The sequence below is a fragment of the Glycine max genome, chromosome 13 (assembly GCF_000004515.6).
Source record: "Glycine max cultivar Williams 82 chromosome 13, Glycine_max_v4.0, whole genome shotgun sequence".
Taxonomy (NCBI): Eukaryota; Viridiplantae; Streptophyta; class Magnoliopsida; order Fabales; family Fabaceae; genus Glycine; species Glycine max.
In genome coordinates this window covers 15995549-16019395 of record NC_038249.2, presented here as the reverse complement: position 1 = coordinate 16019395, position 23847 = coordinate 15995549, and the positions used below count along the sequence as shown (strand labels likewise).

The 23847-nt window shown below is 33.0% G+C and overlaps 2 protein-coding genes and 1 pseudogene across 2 annotated transcripts; all 3 read left to right on the top strand.

The window, feature by feature from the left end:
• Positions 1-4810: 4810 nt before the first annotated feature.
• LOC100809557 (senescence-associated carboxylesterase 101) lies at positions 4811-7912 on the top strand. The gene is made up of 4 exons (XM_003543424.5): positions 4811-5041; positions 5162-5507; positions 6237-6776; positions 6890-7912. Exons 1-4 carry the CDS (start codon positions 5025-5027, stop codon positions 7733-7735), a joined length of 1749 nt encoding a protein of 582 aa, XP_003543472.1. The 5' UTR covers positions 4811-5024; the 3' UTR covers positions 7736-7912.
• An 8731-nt stretch (positions 7913-16643) lies between these two features.
• On the top strand, positions 16644-17297 carry LOC102665508 (senescence-associated carboxylesterase 101-like). The gene has a single exon (XM_014766342.3). It carries the CDS (start codon positions 16719-16721, stop codon positions 17295-17297), a length of 579 nt encoding a protein of 192 aa, XP_014621828.1. The 5' UTR covers positions 16644-16718.
• Positions 17298-20724: 3427 nt separating this feature from the next.
• On the top strand, positions 20725-23847 carry LOC100808648 (senescence-associated carboxylesterase 101-like; annotated as a pseudogene).

Below are 23847 nucleotides of genomic sequence, written 5' to 3'. Positions count from 1 at the left end.
TATTCGTGTTTTAATCTTGAATAACCTGGGAGCTAGATAAGGTTTTGGTTTGAGGAAGTATCTAGGATTACCTTCCCTGATAGGTCACAATAAGAGATCAATTTTTAACTATGTGAAGGATAGGGTTTGGAAAAAAATCCAATCTTGATTAGGGAGGTTCCTTTCTAAGCAGGGAAAAAGGTAGTGATTAAGGTTGTTCTGCAAACTCTATCATTGTATTGTATAGGTGTGCATTTGATAACAGAATTTATTGTTGAAGAAATTCATATGATGCTTAATGCATTTTGGTGGGGTTCACAAAATAACTCTCAAAAGGGGGTTAAATGGATGTGTTAAGAAAAGCTCACGATAAGGAAGGAGGATGGGGGTTTGAACTTCAGGGATCTATATGATTTTAACCTAGCTTTTTTGGCAAAACAAGCATGGAGGCTCATTGAAAATTATGACTCTTTAGCTACAAGGATTATTAAGGTCCAATATTATCATGGTAGAAGCTTCCTTCAAGCTAACTTAGGCCATAGTCCTAGCTACTCTTGGTGAAGTATTTGCACAAATAAGGACCTAGTATTGTTGGGAAGTAGGTGAAATATGGGTAATGGTAGCCTCATACTAGTGTGGGGTGATGACTAATTACGAAATGATGAGCATCCTGTCATTCCCACACAAGTCTGGTTGTGCTTAATGATATGGTAGTTGGGAGCCTGATAAAACACAAAGAAGGATGTTGGAATGACGAGGTAATAGGTAATGTTCCATAACATGAAGGCATTGAGGTTGTTCATAGAGTGCCTTTATTGGATGTTCATAGTGAGGATATGAGAGTTTGAAGGTGGAGTAAAGATAAAAATTTCTTTGTAAGATCAACTTACCATGGCTAGGGGGTTGCTTGATAATGAGCATTTGAAGAAAGAAGGCTAGTGGAATTTGGTGTGGGGGATTAAAGTCCCCCCAACGATTCGTCATTTTATGTGAAGGGTGTGGCGCGAGTGTATGCCAACGAGGACCAATCTCCATAGGTGTGGGATAACATGACTAGGTACGTGTGTGTGGTGTGAGACAAATCTTGAGAATTGTTGGCATGTTTTTCTAAGCTGTGACGTAGCTCAACAATGTTAGTTGACGAGTGATTTGTGACATGTGGTGGATGACACCATGGCTGATAATTGATGTGCATAAGTAGATTATGTAATTAAAACATATAAGAATTAGTAATATTCTCCCATTTTATTGCTTCTTTTTGTGTGAATCATTGGAATTTCAACATCCTCTAAGTTTTTGTGCATTAGATGCCTTAAACTGCTAAATTTATACTGTTTTGGTGGTTTTTGTTTTGTAGAAACACAAGCAAGGGATAGGAAGAGAAGTTGAAGCCTGAGGATTCACACTCAGTGCGCTAGGCTCGCTTAGTGAGCTGTTCTCACTTAGTAGGAAGGTCCCTGCTTAGTGTGAGGAAGCAGCTTGGAGAGTTTGAAGTCATGCGAAAGGGTGCTTAGCTCATGTTGCGCGCTAAGCGCCCAGTCACTTACTCGCGCTTAAAGTGGGATCGCGAAAAGTCTCAACTCAGAATGGTTTAAGTGAAAAATAGAAGAGAAAAAGAGATATTCATGTAGAGACAGTACAGAACCCTAGAGCTCGAGGAAGAAGAAGAAGAAGATAGCCATTGGGAGCCACTCCTTATCCACTTATTCATCTTCATTCCATTTCCCTTCATATTTTCCACCCTTTTTGTATAGTTAAGTCTCTCATGACAATGAAAGGCTAAACAACCCATTGTTGGGGAGCTTTTCACCAAACTTTCTTGATGTAATGACTCTCACTATCTATTTAATATTATTACTAGTTTCATTGTCTCTTTCTATGCTTATTTCCATGTATTTGGTTTAATCACCCATTTATATGCTATGTTAGGGTTAGGGCATTGGAAAATGTGGTTAATCCTTAGAACTGGAATAAACATCTAAAATGCTTCATTGCTAGGGCTAGTGTGAGGTGGTTTAGCCTATTTATACATCTCTATTAGTCATGCAATTCAACTAATTTAATTCTTGAGGGATTAAGAAAGGAATTAGGGGAATTAGGCTCTCTCATGTAAGGAATCACGGTTAGAGTACTTCAATAGATGTATGTGATAACTAGAATACTATTAAATAGAGAAAAATTAATTATCTTATGTCAAGAAAAGTTTCGGTAAGAAGCCCCCAACATAATCAATTCATATGTTCGCAATTCTTCGTCATTCCCAGTGTTTGTTTTCTTTGCTCAGCCTTAGTTTAGAATCATATAAATATACAATTTACAAACAAAATCATTTGAATCCCATTTCTTAAATTCATTCATTAATTGCACACAAATTGGATATACACCATCTTAAGTACAAACAAAATCCTTGCGGAAATGATAATCAATCTTACCGTTTTAGAATGCTACTTGGACGATTTGGTGCACTTGCCAACGAGTTAACAATGGCTGAAGTGGAAGGTTTCATTGATTTTGTTTTCATGATGCTAGATCGCTTAGAGGAGGAAAAAGATAGTATGTTTGGTGATTCATGCTCCCCAATGGTTCATGATGCTAGATCAAATTAGGATCATGCTAAAAGAATGTCCAGACTATAAGGTTTGTTTTGTTAAGAGACAAACAAATCTAGTTTCCCACACTTTGGCTAGGGCATTTAAAGGTTATGCTATGAAACACACCATTTCATGTTTACCATAATAATAATACTAATACTAATAATAATAATATAACAACCCCCCTCTCTCTGTTTTAGAACTCCCGAGAACCCCTCCTTTCCCTCTCCTAATTCCTTTCTTTCAAGAATCCACTCCCATTTCTTGAGCCCTCCCTCTTCATCCCAATTTTTCATCTCTCATCCTTCTACTTTTTATCTTTCATTGTTCCAAAATTCATCAAGTTTATTGCATCCTTGTGGCACTCTAAAGCAAGGGAATGTGGTTGGAGAAAAAAGGAACAATACCCATCTCCTTAAAATTCTCTATTTGATCTATTTAAGGTGAATCTATAATCCATTGAGTTAGATGAGTATTTTATAACATAGATTAGTTGTGGGTTGTGTGAGATGGGTTAGAAAGCTAAGTATTAGGAATTATTGTAGTTTCCTTAAAACCCTATGTATGTTAAATTTGAGAATTTTGCCTAATCTCTTGTTCTTTTTATTTTAAATGCTTAGATCTTGTGAAAAAATACAGTGGTTGATCCTTCCAACGACATTGGAAGGCATTGATTGCATTCTTTTTGGTTGTGAGCAACTAATATACTTAGTGACACTTTTTAAATTCTTTTAGGAGAAGCAACTAATCTCCAAAATATACTCTTTTGCGATCTTTCAATTCTAGGACTATATGAGAATGGAGTAAAATTTTTATTTTCACTTGATTGAAATTTATTCTTTAAGATTCTTAATAGTTTTGATAAGGTATTTAAAAGTGGATATTGAATTATTTTATTTATTTATTGTGAGTTTATGATTGATTACCGTTCACTACAACGAAAAGATAATGTAACCTATGAGTCGAATATTCATTGTATATATGTTTTTTGTTTGCTACAACAAATAGATAATGTAGCCTATGAGCAAACACTCTTAGTATATATGTATTTTTTTCCCGTTGGCTGTAACGAAGAGAGAATGCAACCTATGGGTTGGATACCCATAGTTCCTAAAGATTTGTTCACTACAACGAAGATATAATGTAGCCTATGAGTTAAATGTCATAGTTCAATAATTATCGTTCGCCATAACGAAGAGATAATGTGGTCTATGTGCACATATTAGAATGAAAGTTTTTACAAAATTGTTATTCTTGAATACAATTTTATATGTAGTTCTAAAATTTTTCAAGGGAGTATACAATAGTTTCTAAAAGTGAGTTGTATTGACTTCGCTTTTATTTAATGTCATTTAAATTCTTTTTGAATATAAAGACTCATGTTATGTTTGTACTCTCTTTCCTGTTTGTTTTATATTTTATGCTTTCACTAAGTCTTTGTGACTTACTTCTTTCTTTCATTTTTCACCCCTTAGATACACAGGTGGTTGAGTAGTCGATTTCCTTAGCTTTACTAACTTATTGAGGAATTTGTTTATTTTTTTGGTAAGTCATCATTATGTTTGATGGAGAGTATTTTTTGTGACTATAATATAATGTAACTATAGGGATAACACTAGCTAGGCTAACAAAATTATAAAGTGTGTCATCATAGTCCAAGAGTGAGTCATCACATTCTAGTCCTTAGTTTTTTTACTCATTTTTTCATGTATTGCTGAAGTGATATGATATAAGTTTTTCAATTTCAATTTTTTTTAATAACACTTAATTATAGGCTGAGTAGAGAGATTGATTGGGATTATACTAATAGTTGAATTTAGGATTAACTAATAAATTTCTCTTGTAAGAGAAGGTATGGCATTGACATTTGTCTTTTATTAAACAGTAAAAGAATATTTTTTTATAAAATAAACAAGACTTAGTTTCAAACACTACAATCATATCCTATCTGTTGGTGTTTTTAAACTAACGAAACTCACAAAAATAGTATAATCATAATGTTTTTATAAAATTAAAAGATTTGATTAAATTTTTTGATAATTAAGGAATTCAAATGAACTTTTTATATAATTAAGCCTGTCAAATATACAACACGACGCGCTTATGAATTTACGATGGTAGTTATGTACATGCAAATATGCAATGAGCCAATGACCATAAACTTTTTTTTTTTTTAACGGAGATGTCAAGACTTCAATTCACTTATCGAATAAAATAAGGTTGACGCGCTTTGTTGTTGACTTGCCAAACTCTGATGCTTTTCTTGGCAATGGATTCCACTCTTTCCTATTCTTTTCCACTGAGTTTCCCAAAGCCACGGCTAGACTTTTCAGTTTTCACCCCCTATTAATAACAAACCATTACCCCCACCCCTCACAATCTTCATCTTCAACTCAGCTACTCCTATTTACACCCCTCAAATCTGCTTTCAACTTTCACACTCACACCACCACCATGACCCTTCCTCAATCGTACGTTACATATTATGTCTTCCTAGATTCAATCCTAGTACTTTTGTTTTTGTTGGATTTTGGTTTGTATCTGAAGACTCATTAACATGAACCGTTGAATTGAATTTGTTTGTGTTGCAGATTTGGCTGTGGACTTGTGCAAGCACCCTTGGTGACAAGCTCTGGTCTTCTTACTAAAGTTTGGAGTGTTATCTCTTCTCGTGATGAAGACATAGTTTCATACTCAGGAAATAATGGACTGTCCTTGAAAGTTTCTGAGGATTCGGGTTTGACGGTTGTTGCGTTTGAGGTCAACCCGGATTTTGATCTTCAATCTACAGTTGTTTCTTTCTCTGATCCCAAGGAGAATAATTTGAACCGCTTTGAGTTTCTTTGTACCAAGAAACATCCAGATTTCTCTGTCAACAAGTCTGTAGTTGATCTTTTTTCTAAAAATCTTCCGAGGCTTGATGAGTTGAAGTCCAAGGTACTTTTCCTCCTTCCCCTTTCATTGTTCTAAGATTTTGATTTGACCAATTGCAAGCTAGAACATAATTGCAAGATGGATCATAATAGACTGATTTAGGTATTAAATTGAATGTTTGACCTGCATGAAAATTTTGTGCTACAAATCTGGAGATGAGATTTTTTTTTTGTATAGACCAAAGGTATCCTTCAGTGGAGGTAGTTATGCTTGAGCCTGCAAGGACCACTAGGGGTAAAATGAGTTGAATTTTACTAATACTGTAAACTTTTAAAGTAATTGTTACAAAAATTTAACAATTTTCATTTATATGACAATTCATGCTTTCAATTGATGTGTGGAGTTTAAGAGTTGGTTTGATTTTCTTCTTACTTTTTGGTTTTGAAAACTGTTTTCTCAACGGTTAATTTCTCATCCAAAATCTATTATGTTTTGAAAATTGTCTTTTACAAGTGTTTTAAAAACCAAAAAACAGAAGGGGAAGATGTTTTCTCATCCTCTTCTCCTGTTCTGTAGTCCAAGCTCAAGAGTGTGTGTGGTTCTGTATGTAGTGAGACATGAAGTTAGTGTCAGTTTCTGCTATCTTTGCTTTTTTTTTTTTTTCCTGAAAACTAAAAACAAATTTTGAAAATACAAAACAAACACACTTTGTTTCTTTTAATTTTCTGGGAATTTATTGTTCTTCCTTTATAAGTCCTTATAACAATCGTTACAATCCTAATCCTAATGCAGATTGATAGCTCCCCTCGATTGATTGTTACTGGACGTGGTCTTGGAGGACCAATTGCTTCTCTCTTCACTTTATCGCTATTAGGTAACAAGAATTCCTCTGAGAAAAAGAAACCCCCTCTCTGCATCACCTTTGGTTCTCCCCTTGTCGGTAACAAAAAGTTTCAAGAAGCCATATCACGTAGTTCTACATGGAGTTCTTGCTTTCTACATGTGGTCTCTATCAAAGACCCATTTCTCAAAAGATTGAATCCTGACATCAAGGATTACATGCCTTTTGGGACATTTCTCTTCTGCTCTGATATAAGTTCTACCTGTTTTGAGAACCCCAAGTCTGTTTTGGAACTTCTTGTGATCTCAATCAAAGATCAAAATCAAGCATTTCCGTCCATAGATTATGGCAACATTGTGGGAAATCTCTATATTAAAGCAATTTGCAAGGACTTTACCCCACGGGGGCAGGACTTTACTGATTCTAATTCACTGCGTGCAAGTATCCGTTTGCAGTTGTGGGCAGCACTAGGATTGACACCAGATATGCAGGTAGCTGAATATCATTTATTTCTAAAACGCTTGTATTTTAAGTAAACCTCATTAGACTAGTATTTGGTAAATCAAAATTTTCCTAATCTCTTGTCTGTAATTGATTTGGCCAGCAACAACACCTGAACATTGATATAAATGCTTTGGTAACAAAGTTGGAAAAGCTGGAGAAGGAAGTGATCTTCCAGAAGGGGAACAAATTTGATCCATCCAAGAAATTGAATGTGATGAAGATAGAAATGGCCAAACTTGAGTGGTACAAGAAGTATTCCAAAAATAATAAGATTGGCTACTATGACAGCTTCAAGAGGGGTATCTCAACAAGCGACCTAGATGTTGTTCAGTGCCAGAAAACCCTCAGAAATTACTGGATTGACATGGTTGCAGAGGCAGAGCTGAAACCTCAGACAGAAGGTGCAGCTTTTCGTACTCGCTGGCTTTTTGGCGGAACTAATTACAGGAGAATGTTTGAACCCCTAGATATTGCTGAGTACTACGCGAATGGTGGTAAAGACTATGAGGCTAAGGGAAGATCTAGACATTATATAGTGTTGCAGGAGTGGCTGGAAGAGGATAAGAAAGAAAAAAGCAATTCAAACAGTACAAACAAAAAGGATGTGGAATCTATTTTAACTTTTGACTCTTGCTTTTGGGCACATGTTGAAGAAGCTATCCTTTCATGCAAAGTGTTGAAGGATGAACAATCTAGTGTGACAGAGAAGGAAGAGGAAACTGGGAAGTTGCTTGAATTCGAGAAGTATGTTTATGGGTTGCTCACGAAATATGAAGTGTCATCAGAGATTTTCCTAAGGCAAAGCAGCTACATGATTTGGTGGAATCAGTATAAGGCAATTAAGGGAACTTCTTATAATTCAGCACTCGCAGACTTCATGAGCAATCCCGATCATTATAATGTGCTGTATATTAAGGGAACTTATAATTTCCCCCCTCAGGCTTAGTGATTAGTGAACGTCCGTGTGGTTGAACAGTGTAAAATAAATTGTGGTTTTATCTCACTGTGCACCTTTTAATAAGCTTTTTTTATATTTTCCCTTGTTGATTTTTGTTAAGGATCTTGGTTTTACCCTCCCTTGTGTTGTGGTATTGGAAACTCATGCAATTGTCTTGACTTGTGATATTGGAAACTCTTGCAATTGTCTTACCTTGCAAACCTTCACTCATTATTCTTGAAAATTTAAGTTGAGAGCAATGGATGCAGGCTAGTTTGTATTAATGTAATCTGAAAGGCTCGCTGTGAAAAATCTTATTTTTTGATGTTAATTTTCTAGCTATCTCAATTTCAATTAGAAAATTGAACGAGTTTGCCATCTATTTGATAGAATGAAGGAATAAGAAGCTAGAGCACGATAGAGAAAATGTAAGTAGACGAGAATGGGAAAAATTGAAGGATATACGAAAGAGAAAATGATAGTTATATTTTAGTTCATTAGTTGTGCGAACATGATGCATGGTATACTTTTTGTGAGTGTATACCATCTCTCATTAGAATCTACTTTTATAATAACTACTTAAAATGTCATACTTAATTTGATTTTTGATTAGTTTAAACTAACTGTGCTATGTGAGTTTTTTTTGTTGACAGAAACAAGCTCAAGGCTTTTCATTACTAATCAACTGAGCAATGCAACTTGGAACAAGGTGAAAATATTGAAGATTAGGATTTGATGGAGCCACTCTAGCTAGGCCATGAGCTGCACCATTTGCTTGTCTTCTAATAAAACCAATGGCTAAAGGTTTGATTCTGAGATAAGAGTTGCTGACATGCAGCAAGGATAGAACCCAATTCAGAACCATCAGTAACAAGAATTATAAGTTTATCAACAATGACTTTACAATCTAACTCAGTGCGCATTCTGTAAACCCAAGGAGACAACAGACTTCATAGCAGATAAAAGTCATGGGTTAGTCTATGAAGATATAAGGTTAGTCTAGTGGCGAAGGGAGAAGAAAAGGGGGAAGAAGTCGTGGGTTCAAATCCTCCCACTAACAAAAACTAACAATACTAACGATTAACATTTGTAGATCAATACACTTATAATAAAATCACCACAATCATCTCTAATACAAAATCCAAATCCTGTGTGCTATTTCTATCTTGGAAAAACCCTGCTGCATCCACAATACACTTATAGGCTCCAGCCTGAGGAGTCCAATGAAGTATATCATTGACAGCAACATGTTCCTCAATATTCACATAAATCTCCTTTGCATGAGACTAAACTGTGCTATGTGAGAGTTAAATTCTAAATACAAATGTAAAAATAACTTATAGTTACTCATCTTTTAATTACCATTAAACTCCTTTTCTTTCCTTATAAGTTTGTCTCATTGCTCTCTTAGAAGCTTCTTGCATAGGGGCATATATTTACTTGCATAGAGTGGCTCAATTTCACTGTCAATAGTTTGTTCTGCAAGTGCAACGCGGTTAGTTTGCTACTTCCATACGCACCACATACCAACAAGCATCGATAGTCTATGTCATATTGACTAATTGACTTCCTCGAAACACCCAAGAACTTGCTCACAGCTTTCTTAGAGATGCTCGTGTCAAACTATTTTAAATTGCTAAATCAATTAAACAAATTAAAAACTCAATAAATCTTTAATTGAATAAAATGTAAATTGAAAAGATTGTACTTTTCTCTGAAAAAAAAGGATTGTACTTTTATTTGATTTTTGGTTCCAATGTTTAAAACAGAATTCAAACACAAACATATTAAATTTAATTATATATATTAGCTTTATATTTTACCAGCATATAAACTTGAAATTATTTTGATTTATCTTAATTTAGACAAAGTTGTGGTTAATTTATGCGAAGATTTAATAATTTTTTATACTGAACTTTTCTTTAATAAATATTGTTCCTCAAATAAAAATTAATCACTAAATAAATAATTTAATTTAAATATATTGATAGTGTAAATTCTTTTTATACTATTCAATCATATAGATATACCATTTCCCTTCTTTACAATGGCCTCAACTTCAGGTCCATATCATTGATCAACCCGTAACATTTTCACTTCTGTCAAGAATTCACTGCATCACAAGTTTGTAGTTCTAAGTTACCCGTGCCACTTTAGGAATTAAGCACCATGACACAGTCTGCATTGTATGTGATAAGTGAAACATTCTTCCTTCCTTATTTTGTTTTGGTTTTTTACCTGATTTTCATGTTGGAACACACACTGTTCTTCACTCAATTGCAAGAGATGCAATTCACTCCCTCACACATTCACTTGTGTATCACTCACTGTTTTCTAAGCATAGAATTGCACACACACTAGGAATAGCACTAGAGACTGAAAATGATAGAATGAAAACAACTCTTTATTAAGATGTATGATTGCCTTTTTATACAAGCAAAACAAAGTAACAACCCTTCACTCTTAGGCTAGCACTTCTAACAGAATTTTAAAAATCTGTTACTCTCTCTTATATACAAAGCCAAAACAGAATTAAACTCTCACATTTCATAGTATTACTTATTATGTTGGTTTTTTTTTTTTTTTTGTGCTTGTGGTTGCAGATTTAGCAGTGGAATCGAGCTTGCATCCTATGTGACAAGCTCTGAAGTTCTTCTTCGCAAACCATGGGACGTAATCATGTCCCGTTGTGCAGGCACCATTACAACCGAGGGAGAGGGAATATCATGCAAAGTTTTTAGAGAAGCGGGTTCGGATTTGACAATTATAGCGTTTGAGGTCACGCAAGATTCTTCTAAGTTTCAAGTATGGATTTGGTTTCATCTAAGGCTCTCAGGGAGAAGAATTTTCATCACTTTGATTTTCTGTCCACCAAGAATGCTCCAGATTTCTCTGTTAACAGCACTACATAAATATTTGTGGAGTTTAATTGTGAGAGCTTATATTATGTTCATAAATTGTTTAAAACTTATTTCAATAGGTTCTCCAAATAATTTATGAAAAAAAGATTAAAACGTATAGGAAAATAATTTAATTTAATTTTTCTTTCATTATATAAACAACTTATGCATAAGTATTTGTTGGGAATGAGAAGGTTATATGAGTTATTAATATTTAAGAGAAATAATGGAGAAGGAGAAAATATTTGAAAAAAGATTAATTTTTATTATCTGAAAATTTTGACTTCAGTTATAAATGACAACCTTTCCCTTTTTTATAGGTTATAAGAGAGACTTTTAGATACATAAAAAAAAATTCACTCACTTTAAAGGAGAATTCTACATATTTCTTCCAACTGTTTTTAGTTTTATACCTTTCTCCTAATTACTTAGTTCTACACAATTCTACTAATTACTTGTTAAATATATTTCTACGCTTTGAAATAGTTACACATAAAGGCTAAATCAAAATTATATTATTGAATAACATTTATGCAATATACACGAATTCAATAACTTCTTAATTAAGGTTTTTACCCAAAGGCAACCTACCACTGAAGTGATTTAAAATACACATATTCATATGTTTATATTTTGAAAGCACAAAATGTTCCCGGGTTTATAATGTTCTTCCTCAACAAAACCTTATCGCATTCTTAATGGTTAATGCTGAGTAATGGCTCCTTCGATTGATTGTTACTGGACATGCTCTGGTAGGACCAATAGCTTCTCTCTTCACTTTGTTGCTGTTAGGTAACATTGGTTCAGGAAAGAAACGCCCTCTCTGCATAACCTTTGGTTTTCCTCTAATCGGTGATAAGAAAGTTGCTAGAATCCATATCACGTAGTTCCACATGGAGTTCTTGCTTTCTACATGTTGTCTCTTACAAAGACCCTCTTCCGAGAAAATTGAATCCTCACACCACTGCAAGGACTTTATCCCACGGGGGCAGGACTTGACTCATTCTAATTCACTACGCGCAAGTATCTGCTTGCAATTGTGGGCAGCACTAGGATTGACACCAGATATGCAGGTAGCTTAATATCATTTATTTCTAAAATGCTTGTATTTTAAGTAAACCTTCTTAAAAGAACACCAGAACATTGATATAAATGCTTTGTTAACAAAGTTGGAAAACCTGGAAAAATTCATTGACCTGAAAAGGACAAAATTTGATACATCAAAAAAATTGAATAACATGAAGATAGATGTGGCACCCTCTATCCTACACATATATACACTATTAATAAAAGGAATAAGAATATGAAATTAATTCAAAGTTTTTAAAACACATTTAAATAAAAACATTTCAAAATGATAAAAGACTCGCATTCACTTTTCGAACATCATAATAGAATGTGTCTAAATAAATAATAAAATCATCTCGACTTAAAATAAGGTCGTCCAAGACTTCATGCAATTAATATAGAAACTTATGCTCCAATGTCACATCCTATCAGAACATTGTATTCCAACGTCCTCTAGCATGAAGTTCTCCATAACCATCCACCTAATCATCTACTCCCACGAACACAAAATTCGATATTATCACAGGATCCAAACACAAACAATACACATATTGATTTTTCACATTCCTAACTAATACAGAGAAACAGGACAACATAGATATACATATCATATAAACGAAATACAACTTACTTAAACATAACCATGTCATTCCACCACTTCTCGTGTAACATCACATCTCAACACAACATGTCTTATTCATTTTCACATCATTAACTTATTCAAGGATCAAACACTATTACTCAACCAATCAATATCAATCAATACACAAGTATTATGCAACAAATATACTAAGACTCAATCATATATGCAATGTGGTATTATGTCAGTGAAAAATCTCGTTGGGCGTCCAGGAGTACATGGCAAGACAAACCACACACTAGTAAGTCAGATCACTCTCACTAGGTAAACTCATAGGGAGACTAGTCAGGGTTACGTTGTTTTGCGAGAATATTCTAACCATGTGAGATCAGCACATGCTTTAAGGAGCACTCAAACCGAGTGTATTTACCCCCAAGGCCTAGACTCCGAAGAGTTCGTCAAGGCATCTCCCTCCTGATTCAGGTCCAACCCAGAAAATATTTTAGCTCACAGACTCTATCTATGAACAATACAAAACACACGACTCCTCAATTGTTCTCAAAATAATTTTATCTCGTCGAGCTTATGCTTATACTCATTGAGTCCCCACAGTAATTCCCATCACAATACTCGTTGCGCATTAACTCGTCGCCCTTAAAGGGTCTTATAGTCGTGTGATTGTACGATTCATAGCTCACAATTCAATGCATACAATATCTCAATGCACATATATATTACAAGTCAATACATATTCAATTTATCACATACACTCGATCTCAATCACAATGGTATAATCCCAAACTAACATATTATCACACCTTATGAATCATATACACTTTACCTATGAACTATGCAATACACACAACTACTCAATTATTTTTAAAATCATTTTAACTCATCACGCTTCAAAGTGATTCAATTTTTCGGGTTCCCACAGTGGATCCTATCATAATACTCGTTGCACAAAAACTCATCACCCTTAAAGGGTTTTACAATTGTGTGATTGCACAATTCATAACTCAACTCAATACATACAACATCTCAATACACATGTATCTCACCACTCATCACATGTTCAATTTGTCACTTACTCATGATTTGAATCACAATTTCATAATCTCAGTACAACAATTTATCATGCCAATCTAGCAAATATTGTCCAAAGTATAAACAATTTAAACAAAAATTTTTCTCACAACATGGGGAGTAAAACTCCTCAAATAATTTCACACAATCATATAGGAAGAATTTCAATACAATAAATATACCAAAATAAATCTCAATTCTATCCTCTAAGGATCCTTACACATGTTCATTTTAATTTCAATTGTGATAAACTCATCCCTTATCTCTAAACGGGCTCACGTGTGTATTCCGTCAACGATAGCGACATCTCTAGTAGTTCCCTGAAATTCCTTAAGTTTTTCCTTTATTTGCTCAGTTAGGATTTTCAAGTGTTAGAGAGAAGAAGAAGGGATTGAAACCTCTAGTTCACTCTGTCTACGTGCGATAAAAATTTCTCCCTCCATAGACATTACGTTGCAAATCCCAACAGTGGAGATGTGCGTAAATGCATTTTGAACCTAGTGTTCAAATTTCATGACAATCCAACAGTTAAAGAGTCCGAGATCTTTGTTTTACTAAGACATGTTTGAGTGCATGCGGGAAAAAAAAGGTTTGGGAAGAGGAAGAAGGAAAAACGAAATTGAGAGGAAGAGGAAGCGTAGAGACGTATCGTTAGTCTAAAAACCAACTTAATATATCTCTATTTATACCTAAGGTACTCTCAGCTTATTATTTATTCTATTTTTATTATTTTATAAATAAGAACTCTATTTTATTTCCTATCAAATGAATATATAAAATATATTTTTTTATTTTTCTTCAAACCATTATTTTAATTAATAAAGTTATTTATCCTTATTTATTTTAATTATAAAAATCACATCATTTTATTAAAATTATTTATTTTTAAATAAAAATTCTTTTTAATTTATTTTATGAAAAGTTGGGTGTTACACTAAATGTGACTATGTCACCATTTACCCCGACATATATATAAATAAATAAAATATATAAAAATATTGGTAAACAAATTCACGTGGTTAAATAGTTCACTTTCACTTTACTATTATCAAATAAAACTCATTAAAAATATATTAGGCTCAAAACAAGGCCGTCAAAATTTACAAAAATATTTTGTTAAATTAGTGAGATAAAATAAAATAGACTAACATCATGCAATTAATATAGAACTTATGTCCCTATGTCACATCCTATCAGAGCATTGTGTCCCGACGTCTTTCAGCACAAGGTTCCTTAAAGCAATTCACCTAGTTATCTACTCTCCCTAACACAAAGATCAAGATCATCATAGAATCCAAACACAAACAACACACAAGGAGTGAGTTATCACATTCCTAACTAATAGAGAAATAAGACAACTAGATATACATATCATATAAATGAGATACAACTTACTTAAACATAACTCACGTAATTCTATCACTTTGTCATTCAAAATTCACTTTTCAATCATCAATCACATTACACAAGAATCACACACTCCAATCAAGACATAATAACACATCAATTTCATAATAAACAATTAGTAAGCGTTATGTAACAATTATGCTAAGATTCAAGTCTATATGCAATGTGGTATCATGTCACTGAAAAACCACCCTAGTGCGCTTAGAAGTACATAACAAGACACCATAAAATGAGTATGTCAGGTTACTTTCACTAAGTAAAATCATAGGGAGACCAGTCAGAGTCACGTTGTTTTGCAAGAATACTCCAACCATGTGGGATCGGCACAAGCTTAAAGGAGCACTCAAACCGGGTGTATTTACCTACACTCTGAATAGTCCGTTAGGACCTCTCCCTCCTGATTCAGGTCTAACCCCTAAAACAATTTTTGCATGCAGACACTGCTCATGAATTATACAATATTCATGACCTCACACTCGTGTTTTAAACACGTACAACACACTGCGCTACAATTTAACACTGGTTCCTAAATAGGAAACCTATATTTTTTCTTTAACACTCCACATCAACACTTTTCTCAAGATAAACACTGATCGGGTTATTGTACAATTCATAGCTTACAACACAAGTAATGTCATATCAAGTGTTAACCACACACTTATTCACAACCAAAACTCATTCACAATTTCACATCTTATAATGTCATAATCCACAATCACGTGTTTACACGTATATCACAAATTAACACATGTTCAACTTTGCACTTATACTCAATCTCAATGACAATACTATAATCTCGAAGCAACATGTTATTCCACAATTCATCACATATTTCATTCATAGACACTGTTCATGAATTATACAATACCCACGACCTCACACTTGTATTTTAAACACGTTCAACACATTGTGCTACAATTTAACACTGATTCCTAAATAGGAAATCTACACTTTCTCTTTAACACTATGCATAAACATTTTCTCAATATCAACGTTGGTCGAGTTATTGTATAATTCATAGCTCACAACATAATTATTGTCACATAAGTGTTAAACACACACACTTATTCACAACCAAATATCATCCTCACAATTTAACATCTCATAATGTCACAATCAATCATCTCACATTCACATGTATCTTACAAATTGACACATTCCACTTTATACTACTCAATCTCCATCATAATATTATAATGTCATTATAATAACTTATTACATCTCATAACTCATATACACATCACACAATAATAATATTTGCATGACACAAAACATATATATGTATAAGTATATAGTAAATAAAACTACATTATTTTTTTAATCAAAGAGTTTCTATAACAATTAATTTAAGATTACATCAAAAGAAATTACTACTAGGAATCAACCTTATAACTTGATTTAATTTATTATTTTAGTATATATATACACACAACATGTTGATTATCCTCGTGGAAAAATTAGAACAAGATAATAATTTGTATAAAATAAGTCATTGAATAATATTATTTAGAATATAATTTACGTTAATAAAAAGAACTCAATTTTTTAAGAGTTCACATTCAACATAAGAACACATCAATTTCACAATAATTTCTTATTGGGACATCAACTGGTTCATCAAACATATATAATTCACAGTTATAATTATAAGGATAAAATAAAAAATTACAAAAACACCCCAAGACTCATTCCAATTGATAATCTAAGGATCCCTACATATGTTCTCATTAATTCCCAATTGTAACTCATCATTTCTTTAAAACTCTATTTATTTACAAATACTAATTCTTTTAAATTAGTTTAGGAAAAATAGGATGATACAGTGACCAATTCTTTAGGTATTGGTTACTATGACAGATTCAAGAAGGATACCTTAATGAGTGACCAAGATGTTGTTCTGTTGCAGAAAAACCTCGGAAATTACTGAAAAGACATTGTTGAACAGGCAGAGATGAAACATCAGACAGAAGGTGCAGTTTTTCATACTCCTTGGCTTTATGGTGGAACTAACTACAGGAGAATGGTTGAACCCTTATACATTTCTGAATACTACATAGAAGGGAAAAAAGACTATGTGGCTAGCGGAAGATCTAGACATTATGAAGTGTTGGAAGAGTGGTTGAAAGAAGGGAAGAAAGATACAAGCGATTCGAATGCAAACAGTACAAGCAGAAAGAACGTGGAATTAATTTTAACTGTTGATTCTTGCTTTTGGGCATATGTTGAAGAGGCTCTCCTTTTGTGCAAACAATTGCAGAATGTACAATCTAGTGAGAAAGATAAGAAAGAGGCAACTGAGAAGTTGCTCGAATTCGTGAAGTATGTTTATGGGTCGCTCAAAAAATATGAAGTGTCACCAGAGATTTTCCTGATGGAAAGCAGCTACATGACTTGGTGGGATAAGTATAAGGGAATTTCAGGTAATGAAACACTAGCAAGCTTCATGATCCCAAGGGAGATTATGTTTTCCCCTGAATATGCATGTGTGGTTGAGCAGTGTAAAATAAACTGTGATTTCATCTCACTATGAACCTTTTAATCCTTTTGCATTTCCTTGTTGATTTTGGGTAGGGATCTTGGTATTACCCTCCCTTGTATTGTGATATTGGAAACTCTTGCAATTGTCTTTCCCTTGCAAACCTTCACTCTTATTCTTCTTGGAAATGTAAGTTGAGTGTAACGGATGCAGGCTACTTAGTATTAATGTAATCTGAAATGCTTGGTATGAAAAATGGACTGCTCAGCAAATGAGATCAGTAGTTTAATTTTGATACATTTTCAGTATATAAAGATATCTAAATTGTGATAACTAAAAACCATCCTAAATACAAATTTTATAATGAGTTCCATTGACATGTAGTGTTAATACAAAACTTTATTAATAAATCAGCAATCATCGTTAATAAAGTTTTACAATAATTATTATAAGTGTAATTGTTTTTTGAACTGACAGTGCATTATGATTAAGTTAATAGTTTTTTATGCTTTAAAAGTTACATTTCTAAGATTTTAGATGACATCGTAAAATTAGTTTAACAATTCATAACCACTTCTATTTTTCTTGAAGACTTTGAAAGATCAGTGCCCCTTCAATTCCGATAGAATTTGTGCACTCATTTTGATTCTAGTTTAGACTCTTTATTAAGGACTTGGTTCTTTTGAAGTAAGCATATTGCTAGGTGGACAAAACCTATATCTAAGTTTATGTTTTTCATACATATATACTAAACCGTTTGGTAGTGTCATATTGTTTATTCTGCAACCGTACAACTTGCACACTACGATAGTCTATTTGGGAGTTTGGAAATATGTCACATAGACATTCCTTTCAAAGTCAGGTCGTCTGTGTTTGAGTAGAAGCTTTTATTATTGGCATCAGATTTTCCTATTTTATAGGCACGTTTATGACCTAGCAATGTGAAACCAAGCACATCATATGACTTGACTTCAAAGAAACACCGAAGAACTTAGAGATGTTCATACCAAGCTTTTTTAAATTGTTAAACCAATTAAAAAAATTAAAAACTAATAAATAGTTAATTGAATAAACTGAAAATGGAATAGATTATTTTTTTTATTTGATTCGATTTTTGGTTCCTGTGTTTAAAACTGAATCACACGGCAAACATACATTTCATTATATTAATTTTTGTATTCTACCTTCAAATAAACTTGAGGTTATTTTAATTGATGATTTATAATATAGGTGAAGTTGTGGTATGCTAAGTTTGATATTTTAATTTTTTTATTCATATATTTTACTTTTTTTCTTTAATAACATTATTCCCATTAATAAAAATAAGCCACTAATTAAAGAAATAATTTAATATAAATATATTGCAGTGAAATTATTTTTTTACATTATCCAAATTATTAATTTATTAATTGTTATGTATGATAAAATTATTAATTTTTATGATAATTACTAGAAAAATTATAACTAGAGTGATTTCAATTTCAATTTGATGCACACCTTAAAAATCTTTACAATGATGGTTTATGAAAATTAATCTCCTATTCCTGCTATGATTCCAGACTTTGCTATTAATGAAATTTTATTTGTGTATTGATAAAAAATGTATAAAGCACCATTCCTTGAAAACAAATTAAAAAACAAAAAAGACAAAAGCCAACATAACCAATATCCAAATTACAGAAAAGATTGGATTAATTGTTTCAGATTCAATATTACTTCAAACTGATCCATATTAATTACCAAACTGCAAACCTTTTTATTAATCGAATCCAATTATTTCTATCTCAAAACCTATTCAAACTAAATGCGAATACTTTTTCTAGAACGAACACAAGGACTCCATTAACAACCTTGAATAAAAGGGAGAAGGGAAAGGAAAACAAAAGATGGTGACAAGAATTATTTAAAAAAACATCATGTCTAGGCAAATTTTCTCATCTGGAGTAGTTTTAGAAACTATTTCTCCAGATGGGGTTGTTTTTAAATTATTTCCAAGAGGGGACAGTTTTTTTTACGTGAAAAGCATGTATGTAGGACCCAAATCGTCAGAACCAATAGCGAGTTTGGTGTCCTTGAACAAATCGTCAACGTCAATGGTGATACCAATGACCAAATCGCCACTTAAAATGGCGACACACGCAGCTTTTGGGAACCGCCAGTCAAACTGGCGAGTTCCGTGAATTAAGCTTTTTGATTTTGGTTTTGTTTTCTTTTGCTGAATGATGAAGCATGAATTGGAAATATTCAACGATACGTGTCAGGTTGTGAAGCAGTAATTATGACGTGAGGGATTGAGCGATACCTCTGTATGTAAATTAAAACAACTTATATCCTTTTATAGAATTATAAATGAATACAAAAAAATTAACATTCGATTCGATTTAAATTTGAAGATAATAATACAACTATAACAAAAATATTTTAAAGATAGTATGGGATTTTTTAGAAATTAAAATAAAATAAGATTTAATTTGAATTTAAAGATAATGAAGTATTCTGAATAACAACATTTTTTTTATTACAATGATAACAATAATTAATACAGTTTAATGCCAATTTAAAAATATAATTGTAAGTTAAAATAACTATAGAATTAAAACTAATTAAGTTAATTTGATTCATCCTACTAAAAAAAAGTTAATTTGATTCTTTTGTCAATTTTTCATATTTTATCATTTTATCTAAATATTCTGCAGAGTTATGAAGATATAAAATAATTTCAAAAGCTTATAAATATTAAATATAAAATGTACCAACATGATGATATTTAAAAGATTTTACAACAAATTATTTGAGGATAGGAAATTTTAATCTTTATTATTTTGAGTGAAATTTATTTTTTAGTTAGTAAATTCGAAACAAAAATAAATAAAAATTTATTTGTTCAATTTTTGTAAAGTTTGTAGGTAGAAAATGAAAATAACGTTTAGATCAAATTTCTTTAATTTTAAAATAAAAACTAATTAATTTAAAGTAGAAAACAACTAAAAAATTAAAATACGATTAAGTTTTATTTATTTTTTTCTAAAAGGTATTTGCCCACTCCCGTAGCCTATATAGCGCGAGGTCAGTTCCAATTTATGCTTCATGCTTTAGCAAGGCAGTTCCCAAAAACTGCGCATGTGTCGCCATTTCAAGTAGCGATTTGGTCACTGGTATCGCCATTAACGTTGGCGATTTGCTCAAGGATACCAAACTCGCCACTGGTTCTGGCGGTTTGGGTCCTGCATACATGCTTTTCACGTAAAAAAACTACCCCTCTTGGAAATAATTTAAAAACAACCCCATCTGGAGAAATAGTTTCTAAAACAACCCCAGATGAGAAAATTTGCCTCATGTCTAGTATAGAATTTTACTTGGACTACCAATTGTACGTCTACGTACCAAGTTGTCTCAATTTTATGATAAAAATCATAGATGCGGTGTTGACTTGACTTACCTTATTCCCGTGTTTACAATGGCCTCAACCATTCAGTGACTTCATGCTCATTATTGATCAAACCCATATAATAATATTTCTTCTTCATAACCATCATCTGTCAAGAATTCACTGCATCACAAGTTTCTAGTTCTAAGTTAGCTGTGCCACTTTACGAAACAGCATGACACAGTCTGCATTGTATGTGATAAGTGAAACATTCTTCCTTCCTTATTTTGTTTTGGTTTTTCACCTGAAAACTCATAAACATGAACTGCTGATTTTCATAATATTACTTATTATGTTGGATTTTGTGTGCTTGTGGTTGCAGACTTGGCAGAGGAATCGAGCTTGCATCTTCTCTCACAAGCTCTGCAGTGCTTCTTCGCAAACCATGGGACGTTATCACGTCCCGTTATGCAGGCATCATTACCAGCGAGGGAGAGGGAATATCATGGAAGCTTTTCAGAGAACCGGGTTTGGATTTGACGATTTTAGCGTTTGATGTCACACAAGATTCTTCTAATCCTCCAAAGGAATTGGTTTACTCTAATGCTTGCGGGGAGAAGATTTTCCGTCACTTTGAGTTTCTGCATACCAAGAAAAGCCCATTTTTCTCTGTTAACAGCGCTGCAATTTTACTCTTGGATAAAAATTATGAGCAGCTTGATCAGTTGAAATCCGAGGTACATCTCCTCCCTTCCCTTGACCAGTTAAAAATTGTTTACTTAATTCGGAAATTTGGATACTGAATTGCATGTTGTATCTGTGACTTGAATGAAAAACAAGGTATTCCCTGTGAATCTAGAACTACAAGTAATGTGTGGTTGATCAAACTTATTAAAATTAAATAACATTCCTACATAAAATTTTGTGGTGTTTGTGAGAGCTTAAGTATCATATGTCTATGAAGTTCTAGTGGGATAAGGTGTTGTTGTTGTGGAGAGAGCTTCAGTATCATATGTCTATAAGGTCTGTGTGGATAAACTTTTCTATGAGTACTTATAAGATAATAAGATGAAAAAAAACTTCTCTGTAAACTAGCATTTACCTATGCATAAGATAATTTGCAGAAACTCTATTGTAAATTACGTCAGTGCTTTTATTTTCTGCAATCAAACCCACTTCTGTTAAATAATGACATGACTAACTTGTTGCCATGCTACAAAAATTATATCACATGGCAATCTATATCCCCATGTTATCTTTCTTTTCTTCCTCCTCCTCTGTTTTGCCGAGAATTGAGCATGAAGTTCTTGTTAATTTAGTTTGTATGATTAACGAATGAAAGGATGCTATATGATAATTAATCTGGTGAGCTTATTTACAGTTTATTTCAACTTATTTTAATAAGTTTTCTAAATAGTTTATGAAAATAACTTATATGCAAATAATTTAATCTTATTTTTCTTCCCTTATTGAAACAACTTATACATGACAAACACTTATTCAATAAGTTCCTAATTAAACTGTTTACCCAAAGGCAACCTCTAGAAGTGATTTATATTACACATATCAATATGTTAATATTTAGAAACCACAATATGTTTCCGATCATACATTGTTCTTCATCTACAAACCTTGTCACATTCTTAATGGTTAATGCAGATTAATAGCTCCCCTCGATTGATTGTTACTGGACTTGGTCTTGGAGGACCAATTGCTTCTCTGTTCACTTTATCACTATTAGATACCAATAATGACAAAAAGAAACCCCCTCTATGCATCACTTTTGGTTCTCCCCTTATTGGTGACAAGAAATTTCAAAAAGCCATATCACGTAGTTCAAATTGGAATTCTTGCTTTCTACACGTTGTGTCACTCAATGACCCACTTCCAAGGCTCTTCGTTACAAATTCACCTGCTGCATCGACTCCTCAAACAAGTGCCTACATGCCTTTTGGAACATTTTTATTGTGTTCTGATGTAAACTCCACTTGTTTTGAGAACCCTGACTCTATTTTGGAACAACTCATTGCAATGGGCTCAATCCACACTCAGAATCAAGGATTTCAGTCTTCTGACTATGGAAATATTGTAGAAAAGCTAAATGATAAAGTAATTTGCAAGGACTTCAGTACAACACATTTGCAGGTATGTGAATATCTTCTGTTTCTTGAACAACTAGAATTATCTAATTCTAATTGAGTCTTATTTAGACTCGTTATGTGTAATAAGACTAGTATCTTGGTAATTGTAAATCAAATTTTTTTCCTGATCTTGTTTCTAAAATTGACTTGGCAGCAGCAGAACATTGATACCAATACTCTGGAAACAAAGAGTAAAATACAACAAAAATTCATTTTCCCAAGGAGGGTAATTATTTATCCAGCCAAAAAATTGAATGAAATGAAGGTACATATGGCCCAACTTGAATGGTACAAGAAGAAAACAAAAAATCAGCGAATAGATACTATGACAGCTACAAGAATATGAACTCACCAATGGATAATGATGTTATTTACTACCATAAAATGCTCACAAATTACTGGGAAGAGATGGTTGAAGAAGTAGAGATGAAGCCTCAGAAAGAAGTTGCAGCTTTTCACACCCGCTGGCTTTATGGTGGGACTAATTACAGGAGAATGGTTGAACCCCTTGCTATTGCTCAATACTATAGAGATGGGGGTAAAGAGTATATGACTCAAAATAGGTCTAAACACTTTGTACAGTTGGAGGAATGGTTAAACGAAGAGACAAAAAAAGCCACAAGTGATTTAAGCAGTACAAGTAAGAAGAATGTGGAAGCACTTTTAACTTTTGACTCTTGCTTTTGGGCACATGTTGAAGAGGCTCTCCTTTCATGCAAGGAGTTGGAGGTTGTGAGAGAGAAGGAAGAGACGTTGAAGAAATTGGTTGAATTTGAGGAGTATGTTTATGAGTTGCTCAGGAATTATGTTGTATCACCAGAGATTTTCTTGGCGCAAAGCAGCTACATGCGTTGGTGGAATAAGTATCAAGCAATTAAGGGAACTTCATATAATTCAACACTCACAAGTTTCATGAATGATGCAAGGAAGCGTGAGCAGTATACTTTGGGAGCTTATGATTTCCCTTGATGCATGATAACCATCTTATATATAAAGCATGTCTTTCAGAAGTGTAATAAATGAGGATTTCATTGAGAAATTAATTACTGGTGGATTTGGTTGTTTTATTATTAATAAAATTTTATTTCTATTTAAA